At 49.3% G+C, this 22,362-nt stretch overlaps 3 protein-coding genes across 5 annotated transcripts in view; 2 read left to right on the top strand and 1 right to left on the bottom strand.

Annotated features, from left to right (window-relative positions):
- Window positions 1-7,415, top strand: part of Adcy3 (adenylate cyclase 3) — a 74,721-nt gene extending 67,306 nt beyond the window's left edge. The window contains exons 15-21 of one of the 2 annotated variants that reach the window (XM_048353306.1): window positions 1,816-1,900; window positions 3,162-3,320; window positions 4,037-4,183; window positions 5,052-5,171; window positions 5,821-5,944; window positions 6,481-6,605; window positions 7,027-7,415. In XM_048353306.1, coding sequence (XP_048209263.1) covers window positions 1,816-1,900; window positions 3,162-3,320; window positions 4,037-4,183; window positions 5,052-5,171; window positions 5,821-5,944; window positions 6,481-6,605; window positions 7,027-7,209 — 943 coding nt within the window. In that variant the 3' untranslated portion in view covers window positions 7,210-7,415. The remainder of the gene's footprint in view (window positions 1-1,815; window positions 1,901-3,161; window positions 3,321-4,036; window positions 4,184-5,051; window positions 5,172-5,820; window positions 5,945-6,480; window positions 6,606-7,026) is intronic. The other variant, XM_048353307.1, reaches the window with a different exon arrangement.
- A 702-nt stretch (window positions 7,416-8,117) lies between these two features.
- Window positions 8,118-17,174, bottom strand: Cenpo (centromere protein O). Of its 2 annotated transcripts, XM_048353308.1 has the most exons (7): window positions 17,039-17,174; window positions 16,444-16,555; window positions 15,429-15,556; window positions 12,407-12,521; window positions 11,376-11,635; window positions 10,153-10,324; window positions 8,118-9,051 (listed from the first exon to the last, which is right to left on the bottom strand). In XM_048353308.1, the coding sequence occupies exons 2-7, from the start codon at window positions 16,487-16,489 to the stop codon at window positions 8,918-8,920; spliced, it is 855 nt and encodes a 284-aa protein (XP_048209265.1). In that variant the 5' UTR covers window positions 16,490-16,555; window positions 17,039-17,174; the 3' UTR covers window positions 8,118-8,917. The 2 variants fall into 2 exon arrangements, with proteins under 2 accessions (XP_048209265.1, XP_048209266.1); XM_048353309.1 differs by lacking the exons at window positions 15,429-15,556; window positions 17,039-17,174 and having other exon boundaries at window positions 16,444-16,570.
- Window positions 17,144-21,239, top strand: Ptrhd1 (peptidyl-tRNA hydrolase domain containing 1). Its single transcript, XM_048353310.1, has 2 exons — window positions 17,144-17,431; window positions 20,820-21,239. The coding sequence occupies exons 1-2, from the start codon at window positions 17,144-17,146 to the stop codon at window positions 20,988-20,990; spliced, it is 459 nt and encodes a 152-aa protein (XP_048209267.1). The 3' UTR covers window positions 20,991-21,239.
- The last annotated feature ends 1,123 nt before the right edge of the window (window positions 21,240-22,362 follow it).

A 22,362-nucleotide genomic window follows, 5' to 3' on the forward strand; every position in this document is an offset into this window, starting at 1 on the left:
GCGTGCAATGTGGTCTGTAGTGATCAAAAGTGTACACGTTCAGGGGGTCGGCGTGGGTTTCTGTAGGACTGGGGAAGAGGCGGGGTGAGTCTCGTATGGACCGGAACAGCAGGCCCTACACTGAAGCCCGTGCAGCTCGGAGAGCCGGGTAGGGGTGTGCTGAAGAGGCCGGAACAGCAGGCCCTACACTGAAGCCCGTGCAGCTCGGAGAGCCGGGTAGGGGTGTGCTGAAGAGGCCGCTGAAGGCGGCAGCCAGGGGTGGCAGTGGGATGGGCGGGACAGGCGCGGCGGGAAAGTGAGAGGAAAGGTCCAGGAAGACCTGGCTTCGGCCGCCGGGGCAGCTCCATCTTCTGAGTCTGCGTCAGCTCTTGAGGAGGGTGTGAAGTTCTCTTAGGTCCCTTTTCTCTTGGAAGTTTTAGCTTTCTAAGATTCGAGATGAGCACTTTACCACTAGGCCATATTCCCAGCCCCCTAGATTTCTAAGATTCAGTCAGCTGAAAAGATCTTCAAGTTGGGAGCCAGTGGTTCACACCTGTCATCCTAGCCACTCAGAAGGCTGAGATCTGAGGATTGGGGTTCATAGTCAGCTGGGGCAGAAAAATCTGTGAGACTCTTATCTCTAGTTAATCACCATAAAACAAGAAGTGGCGCTGTGGCTCAAAGTGGTAGAGCCCTAGCCTTGAGCAAAAGAGCTCAGTGACAGCGCCCAGGCCCTGAGTTCAAGCCCCACGACCAATAAAACCATAATCTCCAAGTAAGTTAGGCAAAGATTACTTCTTGGAGGTTGAATAAAAGACCTGACTAGTCCCTTCACAATATGTGGTCTAAATGACCACTATTAAATTAAAGGCATTCAAATAATCAAGAGAGCACAAGTTAAAACCATATCAAAACACCACTGCAAACTTGTTGGACAAAAATCTTAGATCTGGTGTCAAGTTCATGACTCACACGTTCCTGGTGACGACTGGAAAACAGCTGGCAGTTGATTTAGTCAAGCTGTAACTAGACCAGTAATCCCGGCAGTGGGGAGCACATCCCGGCCAGGCAGCAGGCGTAGGTAGAAGGATGGAGGTTATGGACCAAGACCAGCCCTGGAAAGACATGAGACCCTCTGTGAAAAATAAAGCAAAACAAGAGCTGCAGGCACGGCTCAAGTGATAGAGCTGCTTCCTAGCAAATGTGAAGCTCTGCGTTCAAACTAGAGTCACAGGAAAGGAAGGAAGGAAAACTTGTAACTTAGTAATTCCTGTACATCTCTGTGTGCATGTTCGTGCACATGTATATATGAAAGGATGTCGATAGTAACACTATTTGTAATCCACACACAAAAACCAAATGGAAGTGACCCAAATGACATCAGCAAATGAATATGTAAATGGTGGCATTTTCATATGGTAGAATGTAAGACAGTAATAGAAACAAACTTTAACTCCACACACAACTATGTCTGGAAGCTCTAAGGGGCCATTGAGCTTGTGCCCTGCTCCCATCCCTATGGACCCCCGTCTCTCCCTTCCCCAGAATCCTACACGGTTGTAGCTACTTCTGGGATCAGCCCCGGGCTGCAGTAGTTATTAAGCACCTGTGAGCAGCCCTGATAGGAAACATTTCTCCCCTCACCCCAGCAGAGACGGGGACTGGCCAGCTGTTAGGAGCCCAATGGCCTAAGAAAGCCCCGCTGTCCTGGAGTGTAGTCTTAATGGGAAGAGGTGGTGCGGAAGGTGACAGGAAATGGCACAGGCCAGTCAGGAGAGCCTGGTGTCCTTCATGAAGGCAGCATGGTGCCCATTTAGCTTGTTCTTGTCTGTCCAGCAGGCTGCCCCTGGTGCCTTCTAAGTACTCCATGACAGTCATGATGGTCATCATGATGCTGAGCTTTTACTACTTTTCCCGCCACGTGAGTGTCACCCCCCTTCCTCTCCTCCGTGCCTCCCCTCCCCCACCACAGCCTCCCAAGAAACAGACCCAGGACCCAAGAGCCCTGAGTCCCGAAGGGATGTGAGTTCCTTTACTGAACATGGCATGTGACCCTGGTGGCCCCATGCCTTCTTCCTCAGCCATACAAGGCAACCAGTGCCCCTCCCCGTCTGGCTTCAGGAGGTGGAAGGAGGGGTGATGGGGGAACGTGGAGTGCTGGCGTAAAAGCGGGGATAGCCAGGCAACGGTGGACCATGCTACTCAGGAGGCTGGGACCTGGAGGATGGCAGTTCAGAGCTAGCCTATGCAGAAAAGTCCATGAGATTCCATCTCCAATTCACTAGCAAGCATGCCAGACTGGAGAAATGGCTCAAGGGCTAAAGTGCCAGCTGTGAGTGAAAAAGTCCTGAGTTCAGACACGAGTACCAGTGTACATGTGGAGGGGGGCAGAAGGAGGAGGGATGAGGGAGGGGGAGGGAAGCCTGGATAGTCTTTCCCTGGGCCAGGGCTCATGGCCTCCACACCTTTAATGGAGTGTCACTAAGGCACTGGTATAGAATCAGGAGTGAAGGGGAAAGGAGCAGATGGAAAGTTTTTTCTGGTTAAAAGGAAGAGTCTGGGTGCTGGTGTCTCTCTCTCCTCAGGAGGCTAAGATCTGAGGATCCAGGTTTGGAGCCAGCCTGGGTAATCGAAGACTCTTATTTCCAATTAACTAGCAAAAAGATGGAAGTGGAATGTGGCTCAAGTGTGGCAAAGTGCCAGCCTTGAGTGAAAAAAAAATCAAGGGAGGGTTTGAGGCCCCGGGTTCAAGCCTCAGGACCAGCACAGAAGGAAAAAAAAAAAAAAAAAAAAAAAGTAAAAGGGAGGAAATGCACTGGAAATCCCCACATAAACCTTGATGTTAGCTCGGGTGCCCCCCAGTGGAAGGCTTGGGGAAGCACAGCTTTCCCGAGCCATTGATCAGCCAGCTACAAGGAGCCGCAGGAAATGGAGACCCCGTTGGAGCTACGAGATCCCTCTGCCTCTTTCCTTCCCCAGACCTGCAGCTCACATTAGGTCCCAGGAGGCCTCATGTACACCAAGGCCTGCTGGATGTAAACGGGCTGGGGCGCTCACTGCACTTGAAGAGTCCTCCCAGGGTCTTCCTTTCCTTGCCATTCAGCCATCTTTCTTCCAGTCTCCCCAGTTCCTGTCCATCGTTCATTCCATCAGTCATCTTATCTGTGCCCTTACCTGTGTAGGTGGAAAAACTAGCGCGCACACTGTTCTTGTGGAAAATTGAGGTCCATGACCAGAAGGAACGTGTCTACGAGATGCGGCGCTGGAACGAGGCCTTGGTCACCAACATGTTGCCTGAGCATGTGGCACGCCATTTCCTGGGGTCCAAGAAGAGAGACGAGGTGGGGTGTGGGAGCCCTTTGTTTTCACCTGTTCCTCCTGCCAGGGGGTTGCGGGTGGACCCAGGTTTTCTTCTGAAATAAGGCTGGGGCCCAGGGAGGGCTGGTTCTAACCAGCAGCAATGTTAGCAAGAGGATTCTCCCGGCCTCTGGAAAATGGTTGTGCAGCCACTGCCCATGCGGGGCCCTCTATGAGCCCTGCTTCAGATGAGGCCTCCTCATGGCCTCCCCTCTGTCAATGTGACTGCCTCAAAACCAGGTGGTTGGGCTGGGAATATGTCCTAGTGGCAAGAGTGCTTGCCTCATATACATGAAGCCCTGGGTTCAATTCCCCAGCACCATATATATAGAAAATGGCCAGAAGTGGCGCTGTGGCTCAAGTGGCAGAGTGCTAGCCTTGAGCAAAAAGAAGCCAGGGACAGTGCTCAGGCCCTGAGTCCAAGCCCCAGGACTGGCCACAAAAATAAAAAGAAAGAAAAGAAAGAAAAACCGGGTAGTTCCCAGCTCTACTGAACTGTCTTTGCCCAGCTGTCCTGATTCAGGGGCTACAAGTCACTTTATTCAAAGTGGGGGCGAGCTGGTGTCTAATTATTCAGTTAGGTTAACCTGAAAGACATCTAGGCCCCAAAATCTGAGTGTACACATTGAATATGGGGAGGACAGATACACTCCCATCAGGCAGCTGTCCTTCAAGTGCTGGGGCCCTGCCTCTTTTTTAGGAGCTGTACAGCCAGTCTTATGATGAGATTGGAGTCATGTTCGCTTCCCTGCCTAACTTTGCTGACTTCTACACTGAGGAGAGCATTAACAATGGTGGCATTGAATGTCTGCGATTCCTCAATGAGATCATTTCTGATTTTGACTCGGTGAGTGCTTTTCTGTCCCCTTCTTTCAAAGCTAGCAGCGCCCCCACCCCCCACCCCACCATTACATCCCAAGATATCTGCAGAGGTTAAAAAGAAATGAGAATTCGCTGGGCTCAGGTGTCTCATTCCTGTAAATCCTAGCTATTCAGGAGGCTAAGAGGAGCACTGAAGCCAAATCTGTGGGAGTCCTACTTCCAGTTAACCAGAAAAAAAGCTGGAACTGGAGGCATCGCTTGACCTTGTGTGACAACGCCAAACAAGAAGACGGGTGCTCGCGGCTCACTCCTGTAATCCTAGCTACTCAGGAAATCTGGGGATCACAGTTTGAAGCCAGCCCAGGCAGAAAAGTCTAAAGTTGCACTGCGGCTCAAAGTGGTGGAGCACTAGCCTTGAGTGAAAACAGTGCCCCAAGCCCCGAGTTCAAGCCCCAGTAGTAGCACTAGGGAAAAAAATTTGGACTGGCTGCCTTTCCCAAATGAATTTCTTATCACCATATATGAACACCTGCTGGGTCTGAGGGTGGAGCTGGGAGCTGGGAAACCTGCAAATTCATAGGATAAACATGGGCCAAACAGGACCCTGAGAGGCCTCCATTTTTCCTGCCCTCAATCTCAGCAAATATGTAACACTTAGAAAGAAAAAATACTTTTGCAAATATTCCCATTTACCTCAGGAGCCACTGGCAGTTCTGTGTCGAGGCTTTTCTCAGCTGAGGATCATGTAGCACACACGGTGTGGAGTGATTTAAGCTGTTACAGGAAAGGCTCTCGGGGGCAGTGGGAGACCCTTGCAAACTGACACGGCTGTTGGGTGGCTTATTCACCTCCCTCCATTCTGATCATTCTCTCCTCAATAACCCTGGCTTCAGCTGCTGGACAATCCCAAATTCCGTGTCATCACCAAGATCAAAACCATTGGTAGCACCTACATGGCGGCTTCAGGAGTCACCCCCGATGTCAACACCAATGGCTTTACCAGCTCCAGCAAGGTAACTGACCTGGATAGGTAGCTGGCAAGCAAACTCAAGTGGCTCACCAGAAGATGTGGTTTTGCCTGGGGGTCTGGAGAAAATCCTAAATGTTGTTCCTAGTGTTGTTCACACCAGCAGCACACGCAGCACAGAGGGGCAGAGAACCAGAACACACAGGAGCCATGCCTCCATTACCGCACCAGTGTAGGCCTGAGATGATTTGTGTGCGCTGGCACTGTTCTTTCCTAGGAACCTGTGTAGTTCCGAAATAAGGGAGAGCTCACTGGCTGCTCGGACCTGTTCTTTTGCCATGATGATGCAGACCCATGAGCCTGCTTTACTCTCCAGGAAACGAGCGTGGGCCCTGGTGCCACTGGGTGTTTCTAAACTATTGTCATACAGTTGTCCCATGATGCCAGTATTTGTGCCGCCTCCACTATTCAGACAAGGCCAAGGAAGCATTGCCCCCAAATGCTTCTCATCTCCTTGAGGAATGCAAATAAGGACAGCCACACGCACAGCTGGAGACCAGGCTCTGGGTGGTGACAGCTAGCCCTAGACCTTTGCCCCAGGGGGCCGTATGACCTGTCACAATTGTGGGGGAGGAGAGGAGCCACGGCGTGCAGGGAGCCGGGTGCTCCTGACGCTCTTGCCACCCTTGCCACAGGAGGAGAAGTCAGACAAGGAGCGCTGGCAGCACCTGGCCGACCTGGCTGACTTCGCCCTGGCCATGAAGGACACACTCACCAACATCAACAACCAGTCCTTCAACAACTTCATGCTGCGCATAGGTGAGGGCCCCCACCTCTGCTTGGCAGATCAACAGGGAGGACCAGAGGCCGGGGCATGCTGGGAGCAGCTGGGTGGGGAGGGCCTCACACACACTGATCAGCCGAGGACGGGGCCGGGTAGGCCTGTCCCTACTGCCCAAGACCGCCCAGCCAGCCCGGGAAGCCAGGCAGCAGCTGAACTTCCCACGGAGGTTTCTGCCTGCGGAGGGCCCCGCTTCTCAGAGCAGCCAGTCCTTCGAAGGAGTTGCTGTCACCTGCTCCCCCTTACCGCGGAGTGTGGTCACAGAAACGTGAAGGACTTGGTGTTACAAAGGTGGTGGCTGCTAGACATAGTGAACGTTTGCCAAGGACTTGGTGAGGACAGGATACACGGAAGACAGGAGTGGAGTGTTTCCTTCTCAGTAGCTTAGAGACCACTTTTAATGAGGAATGTGGATGTTGTCATCAAGAGCAGAGGTTGGGTGACATTCGGGGGGGGGGGGCGCCTTTGGAAGGTTTGGTGCGTGGCAGTGCTGAATTTGGTGCCTCTGCTCTAGGCATGAACAAAGGCGGGGTGCTGGCTGGAGTCATTGGAGCTCGGAAGCCCCACTACGACATCTGGGGCAACACAGTCAACGTGGCCAGCAGGATGGAGTCCACGGGGGTCATGGGCAACATTCAGGTAAGTTCAGCAGCAGAGCAGAGCGCATGCTCCCAGGCAGATGCAGAAAGAAGAGCACAGGCTGTGCCATGAGCACTGTCCTGCTACTGGCCGGGGCGGGGAGGTCGAGGGCCGTCACCTGGAGAAAAGCTCGCAGCCTGCAGCCCGCTTCTGCTCCGTAGGGCCTAAGTTCTGGGTCTAAGAACCAGCCCCCTTGTGTGAACTTTCTGACAAGTACCAAGCAGCCCTGACCTTGCTTAGCTAGGTCTGTCCCTCTTTGAGAGCTCTGAACCTGTCACCCTGGGCTCTGTGGCTGACTGGGACCCATGTGTCACTGAAGTGCTAGTGTGTCTGGATCCATTCTCGGCTCTGACCACCTGAAGTCCTCTGCCCAGAGTGGCCTGGGCTCCCGCCTAACCCCCGGCTCTGTTCTCCTGCGCAGGTGGTGGAAGAGACGCAGGTCATCCTCCGAGAGTATGGCTTTCGCTTTGTGAGGCGAGGCCCCATCTTTGTGAAAGGGAAGGGGGAGCTGCTGACCTTTTTCCTAAAGGGGAAAGATAGGCCGGCCGCCTTCCCCAATGGCTCCTCCGTTACACTGCCCCACCAGGTGGTGGACAACTCCTGACGGGCCGCGGCCCCGTGACGGGCGGGCCACGTGTGGGAGAACTTAGTTCTGGAGGTAAAGTTTTTGGGAAAAGTTAAACGACCAAGTCCCAATGGTCCCAAGCTGAAGTCCACATTCCCATAGACTTTAGGTGTAGAAGTCTCGAGCCTGCCTGTGCGTGGGTGCGGGAGCTCAGAGGGCGGCCGCACGCCCCTGTGCCTGTCGCGTCCGCACGCCCCTGTGCCTGTCGCGTCCGCAGGGCAGGGGCTTAGGGATAGCCCTGGAACGGCCCTCCAGCCCCCGGGCCAGGCTGCGGCCACTGTGAGCAGGACACGGCACGGGGGGCGCAGCCGCCGGGACTGCTGAAGAGGAGGGCCCGGCGGGGCCAGCAGCGCTTGCACCCCCTGGAGACCCCGCCGTCTCCACGTGGTACCCGTTAGGTTAAATGGCCCTCACCCTGATGTTCCTGATAATCTTGAAAGGTTCTTCTGGAACCCCCGTCACCTTAGATAGGAGAGCAGAAAGTGCAATATTTCCTTTCACCTGGTGGGGGAGGGAGGCGATTTCTGAAAGAAAAATATATAAACAGATCTCTACATTTATATTTTTAACCTGTTAAAAACACTCCGATACTGCCTTGCCTTTTGAGCTCTTGCTACAGTCGCCTTTGCTACTGCTTTAAAAGAGAATTTACAGGTATTGATAAAGAACAAGACTGTTTTATTAAAAGCTTTACTCAACTTGATGGGCTCGCTGTGGTCATTCTGTTAATATGTCTGTCCACTGTGTGGCTGGCTCAGAGCACTGGCCCCCGCCCCATGTCTACAAAGCAAGAACTTGGGCTGAGACTTCTCACTCTACAGGGCTTTCTTCTAAAGGATGGTCCACACCTGTTCCTGTGCTCTGCACATGGCCCAGAGGTAGCTGGAGGTCTTGCACGTAACATGAGCTTTAGGGAGTGGCGCAAAGCCTTGGGCAGCATAGCTCCTATCTGGCACTGGGCAAACAGGGACAGGCGTTGTAATGGGAGAACCTGACCAGCCAGACAGGTTTTCACAGCCATCAACTGGCCCTAAGCCAAGGAACAATAAGTTCCCGGACAGACAGGAAGGCCCGAGGTCACACAAAAGGGCCTTGGCTATGGGGAGGAAGATCGATTACTTTGAAGATAGAGGCTCACAGACTTTTCTGCATGAGCTGGTGTTGAACTGAGATTCTCCACATCTCAACCACCTTAGTAGCTAGGATTATAGGAGTAAGCCACTGGTGCCCAACTCACACTTACTCTTTTTTAACTATATGATCTACCTTATATCATGTGTCAGGGTGTTGTGGGTAATACAGAGGTTTGAACTCAGAGCCTTGTGTTTGCTAGGCAGACGTTCACTCGAGCCAGGCTCCTAGTCCAGAATCTAGTGTCCTAAGAACTCTAAGTCTTGGGCAGAAAAGCAAGGCAGAGTCATTCAAGACTTCCCCCAAAAGGTAGAAATACTCGTTAACCTTTCCTATGGTGTCTTCTATCACTCCAGAAATCACTCTGACTTTCAAATTCATGGGTAGAAGGACAGGTGACTGTAAGCATTCTAACAAGTAAGCATTGTACCCGGAAAATCAAGAACTTGTGTAAACTCCTGTGTCTAGAGACTTATACTTGCTCTTCATCCTGAAGCGGGCATCTGTTCAAGGCTAGGATGGTTCCAGGTAAAGAGTGCGAGCAATTGCATAGTTTTCAGCTCTGGATCCTTGAATCCAGCTTTTCTACTTGTGAAAAGGAAGCAAACACCTGATGTATGGGCTTTGTGCAGAACAGTGTTTCCTGGGCTGTCTGAAGCTCTGCCTGTGACGTAGACAATGCTTCCTCCCCTGAAAAAAAAAAAAAAAGGTTCCTGCAGTCTTGTTCAGTGCCACCAAGGGAAGCAGAACTGGATCGCACTATTCTGGACCCATGTAATTTTGATCTGGTGTGGAGAGGCTGCCCCTACAAGACTGATATAAGATTGGGGAATTCAAACACACTGCTCAGAGACCTATGGTGGGCAATCTGAGACAGCACCAACATATCTGCCTCCTAAAAATATTTTACCTTATTTTCTTTTTTTGCCAGTCCTGAGCCTTGAACTCAGGACCTGAGCACTGTCCCTGAGCTTCTTTTGTTCAAGGCTAGCACTCTGCCACTTGAGCCACAGCGCCACTTCTGGCTTTTTCTATATATGTGGTGCTGAGCAATTGAACCCAGGGCTTCATGTATACAAGGCAAGCACTCTTGCCACTAGGCCATATTCCCAGCCCCTACCTTATTTTTCACGATTGCCAACATCACATGATTATGGTACATTTAGTTGGAATAAGTTAGAAAAATAAGCCTATTAGCTCACCCTAAAAGACTCCCCTTTAGAGAATACATTCTGGAGAGCTTGAGTACACTAACGTGCCCTGCCTGCCTGGCTACGTAGCGTCTGGGTTCCATCCATCACAGATGACTCTGTGACTCAGCCTTGATCATTTTGATGCAAGAGGGAGCCTCCCATGAAAACAAGCTATAAGTTGAGAATGTGGCCTAGTGGTAGAGTGCTTGCCTTGCATGCATGAAGCCCTGGGTTTGATTCCCTAGCACCACATACACAGAAAAAGCCGGAAGTGGCGCTGTGGCTCAAGTGGTAGAGTGCTAGCCTGGAGCAAAAGAAGCTCAGGGACAGTGCTCAAGCCACAAGTTCAAGCCCCAGGACTGTCAAAAAAACAAAAATTATGAGCTGAAAGAAGTCAGATAGAATTGGGAGATCAAGATGGCAGACAAGTCCAATTTTATCTACCACTTATAAAGAAGAGAGGAAAATCTCAGTTTCTGGTATGTAAAGAGAACAGCGTCTCGAGATGTCCTCTAGACCCAGTCCACCTGGTCTGCCCATCCTACACAAAGCAGAGCACACCACAATTCCTAGTTCCATTTAAGTGGCCTTCCCCTACCTTGGTAAGTAACTGTGACGTCCGTTGGGAGGGTTTTGGTGAGGTCCTTGTACAGCAATCTGGCGCAGTACAGCATGGACTTAGCCCCCATGTTGTTTTTGTAAGTAAAGGACAGCAGGTTGTTCAGGGCATTTCTCTGCAGAGGTCCAGCCAGGCAGGCTGCGAAGTCACTCTAGTGGGTGAGGAACAGAGCAAGTGCGTGGTGACTACAACGCCATGAGCAGTGGTTGTGGGACTTCACACAGGGCTATCAAAAGAAAGCCCATGGATTCAGAGAAATAAGTGGGAAACAGAAAAGGCCTAAAAAGGACTAGTATGAGGGATGGCCAGGAGTGTGAGTGGAGGGAGAATTTCACGAGTTCACTGACATTAGTATACAATAAGATGTCTCATGTCTGCATTTACATATCAAATTTGACTGATAACTGGGAGTTTGTCTTTCCAAATGCAGAGGGAAAAAAAATGCTAAATTTAAATGAGCAACTTATACCTTATTTGTAATCATTTCCTGTCTATGGTTTATACCTCAAATTTAGCTTAGGTGCCACCCACTAGGAGGGCAGATGAGGGGAATGGACAGCACCTGGTCCTGTGTGTCTATACCTAAGTTTCTTTATGGTAGATACCCTCAAAATCCATCAGGTACTCTGAAAGTAGAGCAACTGTGCTCCACTACCTTGTGATAAAAATTTGAGGATCACCATTAGAAGTACATAATCCCTTAACCAGTACCCACAGTGCAACACCATCCCAAGTTTCAAAAGGGTAAGGAAACAAAAGGATAGCAATAAGAAAAGAAAGGACCAACTTTTAGCTCCAAGTTAAGAAACATTTAAAATCCTAAAGAAAATTCATCCCTCTGTCCTTTGGGGTCCTAAAACAAGGTCCTGAAGTCGTATACTCACACCCAAAGTCATACTCCCACACCTGAAGTCGTACACCCACACCCGGAGTCATACACCCACACCCAGTCATACACCCACACCCGGAGTCGTACACCCACACCCAGAGTCGTATACCCACACCCGAAGTCGTATACCCACACCCGAAGTCGTACACCCACACCCAGTCGTACACCCACACCCGAAGTCGTACATCCACACCCAGAGTCGTATACCCACACCCGAAGTCGTACACCCACACCCGGAGTCGTACACCCACACCCGAAGTCGTACACCCACACCCGGAGTCGTACACCCACACCTGGAGTCGTATACCCACACCTGGAGTCGGTCAGCCTGGTATTTCCTCCCCGAGTACGCATTCAGGTACTCGCTAAGGGTGAAGAGGAAGCGCTGAACATCTGTCTGCAGGAACTGTGCGGCTATCTTTTCCAGAGGAATGAAGGCGGGGACAGAATGGTGATGTATCCATAGTGGCTTCTCGATGACAAGATCCACAAAATAGGAATCCAGCAGGGCCCCCTCAAAGGCGGTGCTGATGCACACACAGACCCCGCGGCGGGTCAGCTTTCCACTGAGCCCTGAGCCAAACAGTGAGACCGTGAGACAACAGCAGACGACAGGCAGAGGCAGCACCCTACTCGCTGAGCACCCAGCACCTGGCCTAAGGCCTGGCATACAGACACTATGCACAAACGCCTCCTGAATGAATGGGGAGCCCTCTTATCTAAACTGACCATGGAAGAAGGAGGTGAGAAGGAAGATACCTTAAATACCAAATTATTGAGAAAAACATCTCGAAAGTTTTTACCTATTCTCTCTTTTCTTTTTTTTTTTTTGAATGTCAATTTGTGACAGTCTCCGGTTCTTCCCATGGCCCTCTCTTATGCACTTACAATGCAACATTTAGGTTTAAACTAGCTGATCAGTAGCACAAGGCAGGCTAGCAAGAAAAAGGAAATCGGGCTGGGGATATGGCCTAGTGGCAAGAGTGCTCGCCTCATATACATGAAGCACTGGGTTCAATTCCCCAACACCACATATATAGAAAACGGCCAGAAGTGGCACCGTGGCTCAAGTGGTAGAGTGCTAGCCTTGAGCAAAAAAAAAAAAGAAGCCAGGGACAGTGCTCAGGCCCTGAGTTCAAGCCCCAGGACCGGCCAAAAAAAAAAAAAGAAAAGAAAAAGGAAATTTAGTAAAGGGCCCATTAGAAAGACGGCTACAAACTATCATGCCAGTTTGTATATATCATGAGGGTAGGGAGTACAAAACAAATTCTCCTAAGTCCACTAATAATAAATCTAGCAAACTAGAGACACATCTAGAATGAATCAGGTCAGAAAGAGTTATACCTGTAAACCGATATGCCTGGAGAATGGCAGTCACATTTTCTCGTTGTCTTTCCAAAACTTCTTGTTCACTGAGCTCCACTGTTCGGTCAGGTTCTACAGTGGTAGACTTTTTAACCTGTAAGATAGGCAGCAAATCAACCATGCTACAAAGGGGTAAATCACAAGTCCCTGATCTCATCTGACGGGACAAGAGCAAAATGCAGTTTTCCTATTATGTAATCTCAAGAACTTTGTGTTATCATGGCCCTGTAGTTGGTGTATGCATTCACAGCAGAGCAAGAGTCAGTAGGTCACACAATATAGAATTCAAAAATACGGAACTGGGCGGAAGAGCGAGGAATAGGGTGGGGCTGGGGAGAATTGTGAAAGGAGGAAGGAAAGAGTGTGATGCAAGTCTGGGATGAGCACAGGGCAGACAAAACAGATAGCTACGAAGCAAAGCAGGGAAGCTGGACTAGACCACACTTTCAGAGTTTCAAGCACCAGGACTCAAATAAAAGTTGCACTTCCTGCTCCAGCCCAGCAGGTGGTGTTAGGCTGCTCTTCCCTCCGAGAACAACTATGCAAGCTGGATAAAGTACCAAGAAATCAAAGCAGCAAGCAAGCAAAGAAAAAGGCCTGAAGTTATTGGAGAGCAGCCTAAACACTGCCAGGAATGAGGAGTAAAGACAAAAGCTCTGATGTAAGATTGCTGCTTTTGAGGCTTCCTCCTCAGCATTTACTAATTTGCCTCTCAAGGTGCAAGGGCCCGACTGGAGTCCGGCATTAGAGAAGCTGCTTTCTATGGGCCAGGATCCCAGGAAACGGGAACCCAATACTAAGCATGCAATTTGCTTTCTTGGCATTTGCTGACTGATTCAATACTGCTCATATGTGGGAAGAGTCTTAAAAAAAACTACACAAAAAAGATGCTTCTTAGGTCACAAAGGGATATAATACTAGAGTGAAAAAAATGAGATCTTACTTATCCACTCTATTCCCAAGTCAGCAAGAAGTGAAGAAAAAGTATTTTTAAGTAACTTTAAATGTATGGGTTTCACTGGGCACTAATAGCTCAAGATGGTAATCCTAGCTACTCAAAAGGCTGAGCTGAAGACTGGGTATGAAGCCAGCCTGGGCAAGAAAGCCTGTGAGACTCTTATCTCCAATTAACCTGCAAAAAGCCAGTAGGAGAGCTGTGGCTCAGGTGGCAAACACCAACCTTGACTAAAAAACAAACTCAGAATAGTGCCCAGACCCTGAAATCAAACCTCCCATAATATCACCCAAAAATAAACAAGCAAATGAATAAATAATTTACATGAAGTGGATAAATTCTTTAGGAAAACACAACTTACCACAAGAAGACTTAGAAAATTGCAGATAAGGGGCTGGGAATATGACCTAGTGGTAGAGTGCTTGCCTTGGATACATGAAGCCCTGGGTTCGATTCCTCAGCACCACATATATAGAAAAAGCCAGAAGTGGAGCTGTGGCTCAAGAGGTAGAGTACTAGCCTTGAGCAGACAAAAAGAAGCCAGGGGCAGTACTCAGGCCCTGACTTCAAACCCCAGGACTGAGGGGAAAAAAGAAAATTGCAGATAAAAGCAATGTGCTCCAGAATTAAAAACCCTTAGCTGAAAGTGCTTTACCAGGGATTCTTCATAACATTTTAAGGATAATAATGTCTTTCTTTTGATGTTGTTGGTTGTGGGGCTTGAACTCAGGGCCTGGGCTCAGTCCCTAAGCTCTTTTGCTCAAGGCTAGCACTCTACTACTTTGAGCCACAGCTCCACTTCCTGTTTTCTGATGGTTAATTGGAGATAAGAGTCTCATGGACTTTCCTGCTTGGGCCGGCTTTGAACTGCAATCCCAAGATCGCAGCCTCCTGTCAATTTTATATAAACCCTCCAAGAGAATTTAAAAAAAAAAAGGGGGGGGGGGAATGTCTCAGTCTTTTGGAGACTAGCCAAAACTTAAAGATGTCACTATAAGGCATTTAAAAAAAAAAATCATAGGACAGTCTCTCATGAATTTAGATGCAAAAGTCTTTTTAGCAAATACCAGCAAATCAGATTCAGCATTATTATAAATAGAATATCTCAAACCAAATTAAGTCTATTCCAATAATTTTAGAGTGGTTTCTTATTCTAATTCAATATATAATTTCATTAAAAAGTTTATTAGCATACATTAGTTGAACAGGAGGGTTTCATGTGACTTTGTACATGCATACAGTGTACTCTATAAACTTCATCCTCTATCACTTTTCCTTATGCCTGTATTCTGCTTCTCAGAATAATTCCAGATGGTTTCACTGTTTTATTTTCATACACCCATATAAAGTACTTAGACCATATTCATCCTCACATTGGGTCTCTCTATTGGCCTTCCCCCTCCCACTGATAACTACCCCCACCAAAGCCTGTTATACCCTCCCATCATTCATTTTTTAAGCATCTATTAATTGTACCAAGTGGTTTCACCATGGTAATTTGCACAAACATATACTGTATTTTAGAGTAATCACTTCTGTTCTTTCCCTGTCCTGCTACTCCCCATTGTTTAACATTTTATGCTCTTCATATATAGAATAAATGAATTTTAATATTATTCACCTCCATCATTCTCCTTCCTTGTCCTTCCCATCATCCCTCCCAAATAGTCCTATAGTTATAACCAACTTATATATATGTGTGCACACATATACATATATACACATAAAACCAACATAAATGTGTAAATTTGTGTACATACATATATTCTTTATAGTCTAGAATCTGCAACAAGCTTAGGTGTCCATGAAGGCAGACAGAATATAATGAACTTGCCCAATGCATCACTAACACCTGACATTTATTAATATTGATTCTTAACTACATTCCTATAGGTCTGTTTATTTGAAGAATCAAGGATTTGAAATTGATCCAGTATGACTGAAAGTTTAAACATGTAAAACAAACTGTATACAAATTTACTAGTCCCCAGATCATGATTGTTCTGTACAGCCTAGGAAAGCCCACCACTGTTACACTGTACTCACTCCGGCTTGGCGTAGCTTCACTTCAGCTCTCAGCTGATCTCGATGACGCCTCAGCTGTCGGATCTTGGTTCTAAGGGCACTTTCCTTGATCACTTGGGCCTCTAGTCTTTCCAAGTGAGCTAAAACACCTAAGTTAAAAAAAAAAAAAAGAAACTTTGTAAGGCAAAGTTCCTAATTCTGGCAACTGGCAGCATTTTAAGAATGAACAGAGGGCTGGGCACTGGTGGCTAACACCTGTACTCCTACTTACTCAGGGGGCTGAGATTCCAGATTTGAAGTCAGACTAGGGGAAACGAATTTTGAGACTTTTATCCACAGTTAATCAGCAAAAAGCCAGAAGTGAAGCTGTCGTTCAAATGGCATGAACCAAAAAGCTAAGGGAGAGCACAAGACCCTGAGGTCAAGCCCCAGACCTGGTACAAAAGAGACAAAAAAGTTGTTTCAGAACTCTGTGGCCGGCTGCATACAACTTAAGCCACAGCTCTACTTTTGGCTTTTTGCTGGTTAATTGGAGATGTCTCAAGGACTGTCCTGTCTAGGCTGCCTTTGAACTGCGATCCTTAGATCTCAGCTTTCTGAGTAGTTAGGATAACCAATATAAGCTGCCAGCATCCAGCTGTAGCATGTTTTCAATACATAAAGTAACCAACCTATTTGACATCAATCTCAATACACAAAGTGTTTATTATCTAGTGTCAGATTCCGTTTTTTGACTACAACTGACTTCCCGTGATCTTGATGACTCAGAGGAAAAGAGGGTCACCAGATCTCACTGGCTCAGAAATCATCCGGTCCTTAGAATTTAGTCATCAGGCTTGAAAAAGTAGGTCAAACTCTATATAAAGTATTAGGAGTAGAAGACTAGAAAGGTACAATACCAAGAACTGGCCACAAATCTTACTGGGCATTAACAAGAAAAGGTACAGAGAATCTCACTCTGGACAGAAACATGAGGATACATCTCAGTAGTGAGAGGTAGAGAGTAGTGAGGGGATCAAGGCAACCCTGGGAATACCTGCTTTGGACTCGCCATCAGGACATAAAGTATTCTCCGGCTCCATCTCCTCCTCCAACTGTCCAGCGCGTTTCTATTAAGTTGTCCTGGTTAAGTTTACGACCCAGTTGTCCTTAATTAATGGCAAAAGAAAAGGGGAACAAAGTCTCATCTATTAGTCTAATTTCTTTTTGTCGTCCCGGGACTTGAACTCAGGGCCTGACACTGTCCCTGGCCTCTTTTTGCTCAAGGCTAGCACTCTACCTCTCGAGCCACAGCGCCACTTCCGGCTTTTCTGTGTATGTGGTGCTGAGGAATCGAACCCAGGGCTTAGTGCATGCTAGGCCAGCACTCTACCGCTAAGCCACATTCCCAGGTCCCATCCACTCTCGTTTAGACAGACCCACATAAGCTCCCGTGGGCCCCGGAAAACCCAAACGTCCCCGTCGGGCCAGTGACAGGTCGGAGTCCACACCTACCTTCCCGCCGCCCGGGAATCCCTCGGGCGCGGTGCCCCTCTGGCTAGCCAGGCTTCCCTGCACACACAAGGAGCCTTAAAAAGCCGTGCGCCCCCTCCACCCTGGCCACGGCCCCAGACATCCCCGTGTGTCCATACCTCCTCGCCTTCCCACTCAAGCCAGGGGTCAGAATTCCCGCCGTCCCCGCCTTCGAATCCAACCCGCCGGTCCCAGGGTGCTTTGCGCTCCCGCCGTACACAAACATGGCAGCGCCCAGGACTCCTCTGATCCCAGCATGCACCGGGGGAGGGGAAAGTTCAGCCATACGGACCGTCGGGAAGATGGCGTCCTGTGGGGCGGAGCTGCAGGTCCTAGTACAGTATTTGGTGTTACGAAAAGATTTATCGAAGGCTCCTTTCTCCTGGCCCGCGGGCGCGTTGGTAGCGCAAGCTTGTCACGCTGCTACCGCAGCCTTACACCTTCACCGCGACCACCCTCACACCGCCGCCTACCTCCAGGAGCTGGGGCGCATGCGCAAGGTGGTCTTGGAGGTGAGGCGCCTGGGCGGAGGGGCGGGGCGCTGAGGACTTGGACCCGGATGTGGGCGTGGTCTGGGGGGGCCGAGAAGGAGTGAGGGGCGGGGAACCGGAGTCCACTACGGGGGTAAGAAGTTCTAGGGCTTTGTTTCCCCGGAACCCTTCCCTTGGGCCTGGTCCCGGGCGTTTCCTGAGGCGTGCGCGCCCGCATCCCTTAGAGGATGCTCTGGGGCGCAGCGCCGGGCGTTCGGGTCCCAGGCTCCCTAGCTAGGCCCGTAAGCCAACCCCCCGGAGGGGCGAGGACGCACGGCGTTTCCTCGTCGTGGAGCAGCGCCGGGCGAACCCCAGTGCTGGGTCCCCTGCGCGTGGCGCCACGTCTTCCTCAGGGTCTGCGAAGTCTTGTGCGGATCCTGGGGCTTGAGCTTCGGCGCCGGCCGCGCGCCCCGGAGCTGGGCTGCGCCCACGGTCCCGCCTCCCGCCTCCGGAGGCCGCCTGCGGCCACGCGCCTCAGGCCTTCCCGCCCGAGCCGGCTTCGCACCGCCATCCCGACCTCAGCTTCCCGAGTGAGCCACCGGGGGCCCGGGCTAGGAATGCGGCTGAGCGAGAGCGCGCTCGCCTGGCAGGCATGAGGCCCTGGGTTCGATTCCTCAGCGCCACATACACAGAAAAAGCCACAAGAGGCGCTGTGGCTCAAGAGGTAGAGTGCTAGCCAGGGACAGTGCTCAGGCCCCGAGTTCAAGCCCCAGCACTGGCAAAAAAGAAAGAATACCAGGTACCAGGGGTGTGGATTGGCACATCCTTCAGAATAGTGGTAAAGTCCTTTCTTTTTGCAAATAGCCAGACAGATCTTATCCTTTATCAAGCCTGCTGCTAGGGATCCTGTGTCTCTTTTTTGTGTGTTTGGTTTTGTTTTTTTACCAGTCCTGGGGCTTGAACTCAGGGCCTGAGCACTGTCCCTGGCTTCTTTTTGCTCAAGGCTAGCACTCTGCCACTTGAGCCACAGCGCCACTTCGGGCTTTTTTCTGTATATGTGGTGCTGAGGAATCGAACCCAGGGCTTCATGTGTATGAGGCAAGCACTCTACCGCTAGGCCATATTCCCAGCCCGATCCTGTGTCTCTTAAGAAAAACGATCAGGTGCACTGAAAGAGCTTTGCACAAAAATGTTCATAGAGCCACTTTATTTTGGTTTTAAAGTCACAGCCAGCCGGACACCGGCCACTCTCGCCTGTTATCCTAGCTACTCAGGAGGCTGAGATCTGAGGATGGGGTTCAAAGCCAGCCCAGGCAGGAAAGTCTGTGAGACTAATCTTCAATTAACCACTAAGAAACAGGAAGTGGCGCTGTGACTCAAGTGGTAGAGCTCACGGACAGCTCCCAGCCCCAGAGTTTAAGCCCCATGACCCACAAAAAAAAAAGTGACAGCCAGGTGCTGGTGGCTCACCCCTGTAATCCTAGCCTAGCCTCTCAGAAGCTTGAGATATGTGGGCCATGCTTCAATTGCAGCTCAGGCAGAAAAGTCCATATGATTCCTATGTTCAGTTAGTCAGCAAAAAGCCAGAAGCAGGGGTTTGAGTTAAGTGGTGGAGCACCTGTCTTGAGTGAAAAAGCTAAGCAAAACCTCAATGCTCCAATAGTGCGCGCGCGCACACACACACACACACACACAGATGGTGAGTTTAATTTTTAAAGTGCTAGGGATTGGTCTGTGTCTTGTAATAAATCACTATGCAGCTCGCAGGAATAATGTTTTTGAAGCATATTTAGTGGCATGGAAAAATACAATATGCTTGTTGAGCTATATTCTCTTTACAGAGTGATTTAAAAACCACTATGAGGGTTGGGGTTATCCCCTTGTGGCTGACTGGCAAAGATGGTCTCTTTCAAGAGTAGTATTGCTGTTATGGAGTGGAAAAAAAAGCAACAATTTGTAAGAAAATGTCTTTGTAATCTATGACTAGGCAGAAAGAATGCATACAGATAGCATTTCATTTTGATGATTATTATTTGGGGTTGTGGGTTTTTTCTTTTGGTGGTACTGGAGTTTGAACCCAAGGCCTGGGGCTGCCAGGAAGGTACTCTGCCACTTGACCCACACACCTCAGCCTTCATTTACAGTATATAAAGACCTTTAGAAATGTCAGGTTTCTGAAACCCATGAAAAACTGAAAGATAGGGCTGGGGATATAGCCTAGTGGCAAGAGCGCTTGCCTCGTATGCATGAAGCCCTGGGTTCGATTCCCCAGTACCACATATACAGAAAATGGCCAGAAGTGGCGCTGTGACTCAAGTGTCAGAGTGCTAGCCTTGAGCAAAAAGAAGCCAGAGACAGTGCTCAGGCCCTGAGTCCAAGGCCCAGGACTGGCCAAAAAAAAAAAAAACAACTGAAAGATATCTGATGATTCCAGGTTTTTAGCCTATTCTAAAGCAGGGGACTTAGGAGTCACACTGACTAAGTTGAGATGCTGTACTAGCTGTTAGGACCCATAAAATACAAGGCAATCTCAAGATTAACTAGACCAAGCATCTGGGCTTAAGCCTAATTTCACTGAATCCATTTTACTACTATGAAGGATGATTCTTCCACAGTAGGAAAATAGAATCCCAGCAAAGTTACATAACTTATCAATGATCATACAACCAATTGGTGATAGGGTGAGAGTTCCAAGTCCAGCAGTCTGGTTCTCCACACTCCCCCATTGTATTTGCTGCTGGGAGACATGAGGCCCTCCCCCGGCATGGCTTTGCTTCAAGGATGTCGGCCATGGAGTGGCACCCCCAGCCTTCCCAGAAACCTCACTGAGTTCTGCCTTTATAGGCAAAGTATGTGTCTTATGCAAAATAGTAAGTTAATTTCTGAGCAGTAATTATACTACTTCCTGCAGTAGGATTTAGCACGGGTTTCTGAAACGATTGACAATGATGACCCAGAAACCATTTGTCAAGGACGTTGGTGAATACTTTGTTCTCCCTTCTGTAAAATGGGAGTCATCCTAGCAGACTCTTGAGCCCAATGGGAGGAGAGGGAGGAGGAAGGTGCTTGTGGCTATAGAAATCCCAGCAGTCAGCTCTCACAGTCAGACCTAGAGGAGGGATTAGGGATCTCTGTTGCAGGCACCTGATGTAAGAGAACTAAACAAGGGATGGAGCACAATTACTCACAACACATGCAACAATATCTCAAGAGAGAGGAGAAGAGTCTCCGTTCTATAAACAAGACTATTAAGTGTCTCACTCCCCACTTATATTTCTAAGACCCTCTAGAGGGAATGGCAAGCCAGGGCATCAAACTTCATGTGGTAAAGCTGCCTCTCTAGTTTCAGTTTAGAGAGGCTTCTATCTTTGTGTAGCCTTCTATTATTTCCTAAATAGGCTATCTGTGTGCTGTGTTCTACACCTCCTAGGCCCCGGATGAGACCACCTTGAAGGAATTGGCCGAGACCCTGCAACAAAAGAACATTGACCACATGCTGTGGTTTGAACAACCAGAGAATGTCGCCACTTGCCTAGCACTTCGGCCATATCCCAAGGAAGAAGTGAGCCAGTATTTGAAGAAGTTCCGGTTGTTCAGATGATCGCTGCTTCCCTATATGTGAATGTCAGCGGAGTCCAAAAGTGGAATGCCATCATTGCTTTTCCCTTTCAATTATGACTGTCCCTTGAGACTCAAAACACATGTTCAAATTAAAATCATCATGAAGAACTTCCTATTATTATTACTACTGTTGAGTTCAAGTTAGGTAAGCAGCAGTATTACCTAAAGGTGATTGCCTGAAGTGGGGAGACCAGGTCTGGCCAGTGCCATCTTGGCTATATGGTAGATGGTGGGTCTGGTATCTCATCTTCATGGTGGGGGAAGGGGAAGCCCCTGCCTCCCAGGTGCCGGGCCTGCCTGTATCCCTGAAGGCAGGGGCAGAATTTGGATGATAGGCTACTAAACCTGTCAGTTCAGTGCCTGGGACTGTTTCAGTCCAGTTTCCTGTGACCCTGCCCCCTTACCTGTCCCTATTTAGGCTCAGACCAGCACAGGCACCATTATGCCATGCCACCAGTCTCCGTGTTTGGGTCCTGGGTCCTGGTTCTTCTCTGGTCACTGTGGCGTCCCCATTCCAGCTCCACTGGAGCTGAATTGGTTTGTTGGCATTGTTTTTGCTCTTTCTTTCTGTCAGGTCACAAAAGGCCAAGCTTGTGGCTCTTACCAGGGCCCTCCCCCTGGCATAAGGGACGACACCCTTGTTTCCCGAGGTCACGATAGGGCTGGTGCGGGGGCACGCCAACTCCCTCAGCAGCCAGTGGGCCCTGCCCCAGATTTAACTATACAGATCGTTGACCTTTTGAATACCTTCAGTTGGAAGAAAGTGGTTACTTGAAGCTGATCTCTCTTCCCCTTGGTTCTCCGGATCCCGGGGGACCTGGGCAGGCTCTTTGGAACTTGACACTTCTCCCTTCTGCTTAGTTGGTTTAGCCACAGCTAAAATGGGATGTTTTTCCTTTCCTGTGGACTTTGCTTTTGTCCAGGAGTTTTCCCTTTTCCAATTATACAGGTTAGAAGTGGAAAAGGGCACATAAATCGTGAAGAGGGCTACTGGGACCAAATTAGGGGGCCCCCAACTTAGAGTGGCATGCAATTTAACCCCAAAACTCTAGGCCTTGCACCTGACCTTAAGCTGAGGAAATTAATTTTCCTCTGTAACAGGGAATGGCCCATGTACCAGCTCGACAGCGAGTCACGCTGGCCTGAAAATGGGACTTTGAATTTTAACATATTAACAGATCTCCACAGTTTTTGTGAGCGGACAGGAAAGTGGGCTGAAATTCCGTATATTCAAAGCTGCTTCTTCCTACACTCCCATCCCTCACTCTGTCTCCCCTGCTCCCCATCTGAAATCCTGCTAAATACACTCCTCCCTCCAAGGACACCCCCCCACCCCCGGGGCCTCACCTCTC

Source organism: Perognathus longimembris, chromosome 8 (assembly GCF_023159225.1).
Source record: "Perognathus longimembris pacificus isolate PPM17 chromosome 8, ASM2315922v1, whole genome shotgun sequence".
Classification (NCBI taxonomy): Eukaryota; Metazoa; Chordata; class Mammalia; order Rodentia; family Heteromyidae; genus Perognathus; species Perognathus longimembris.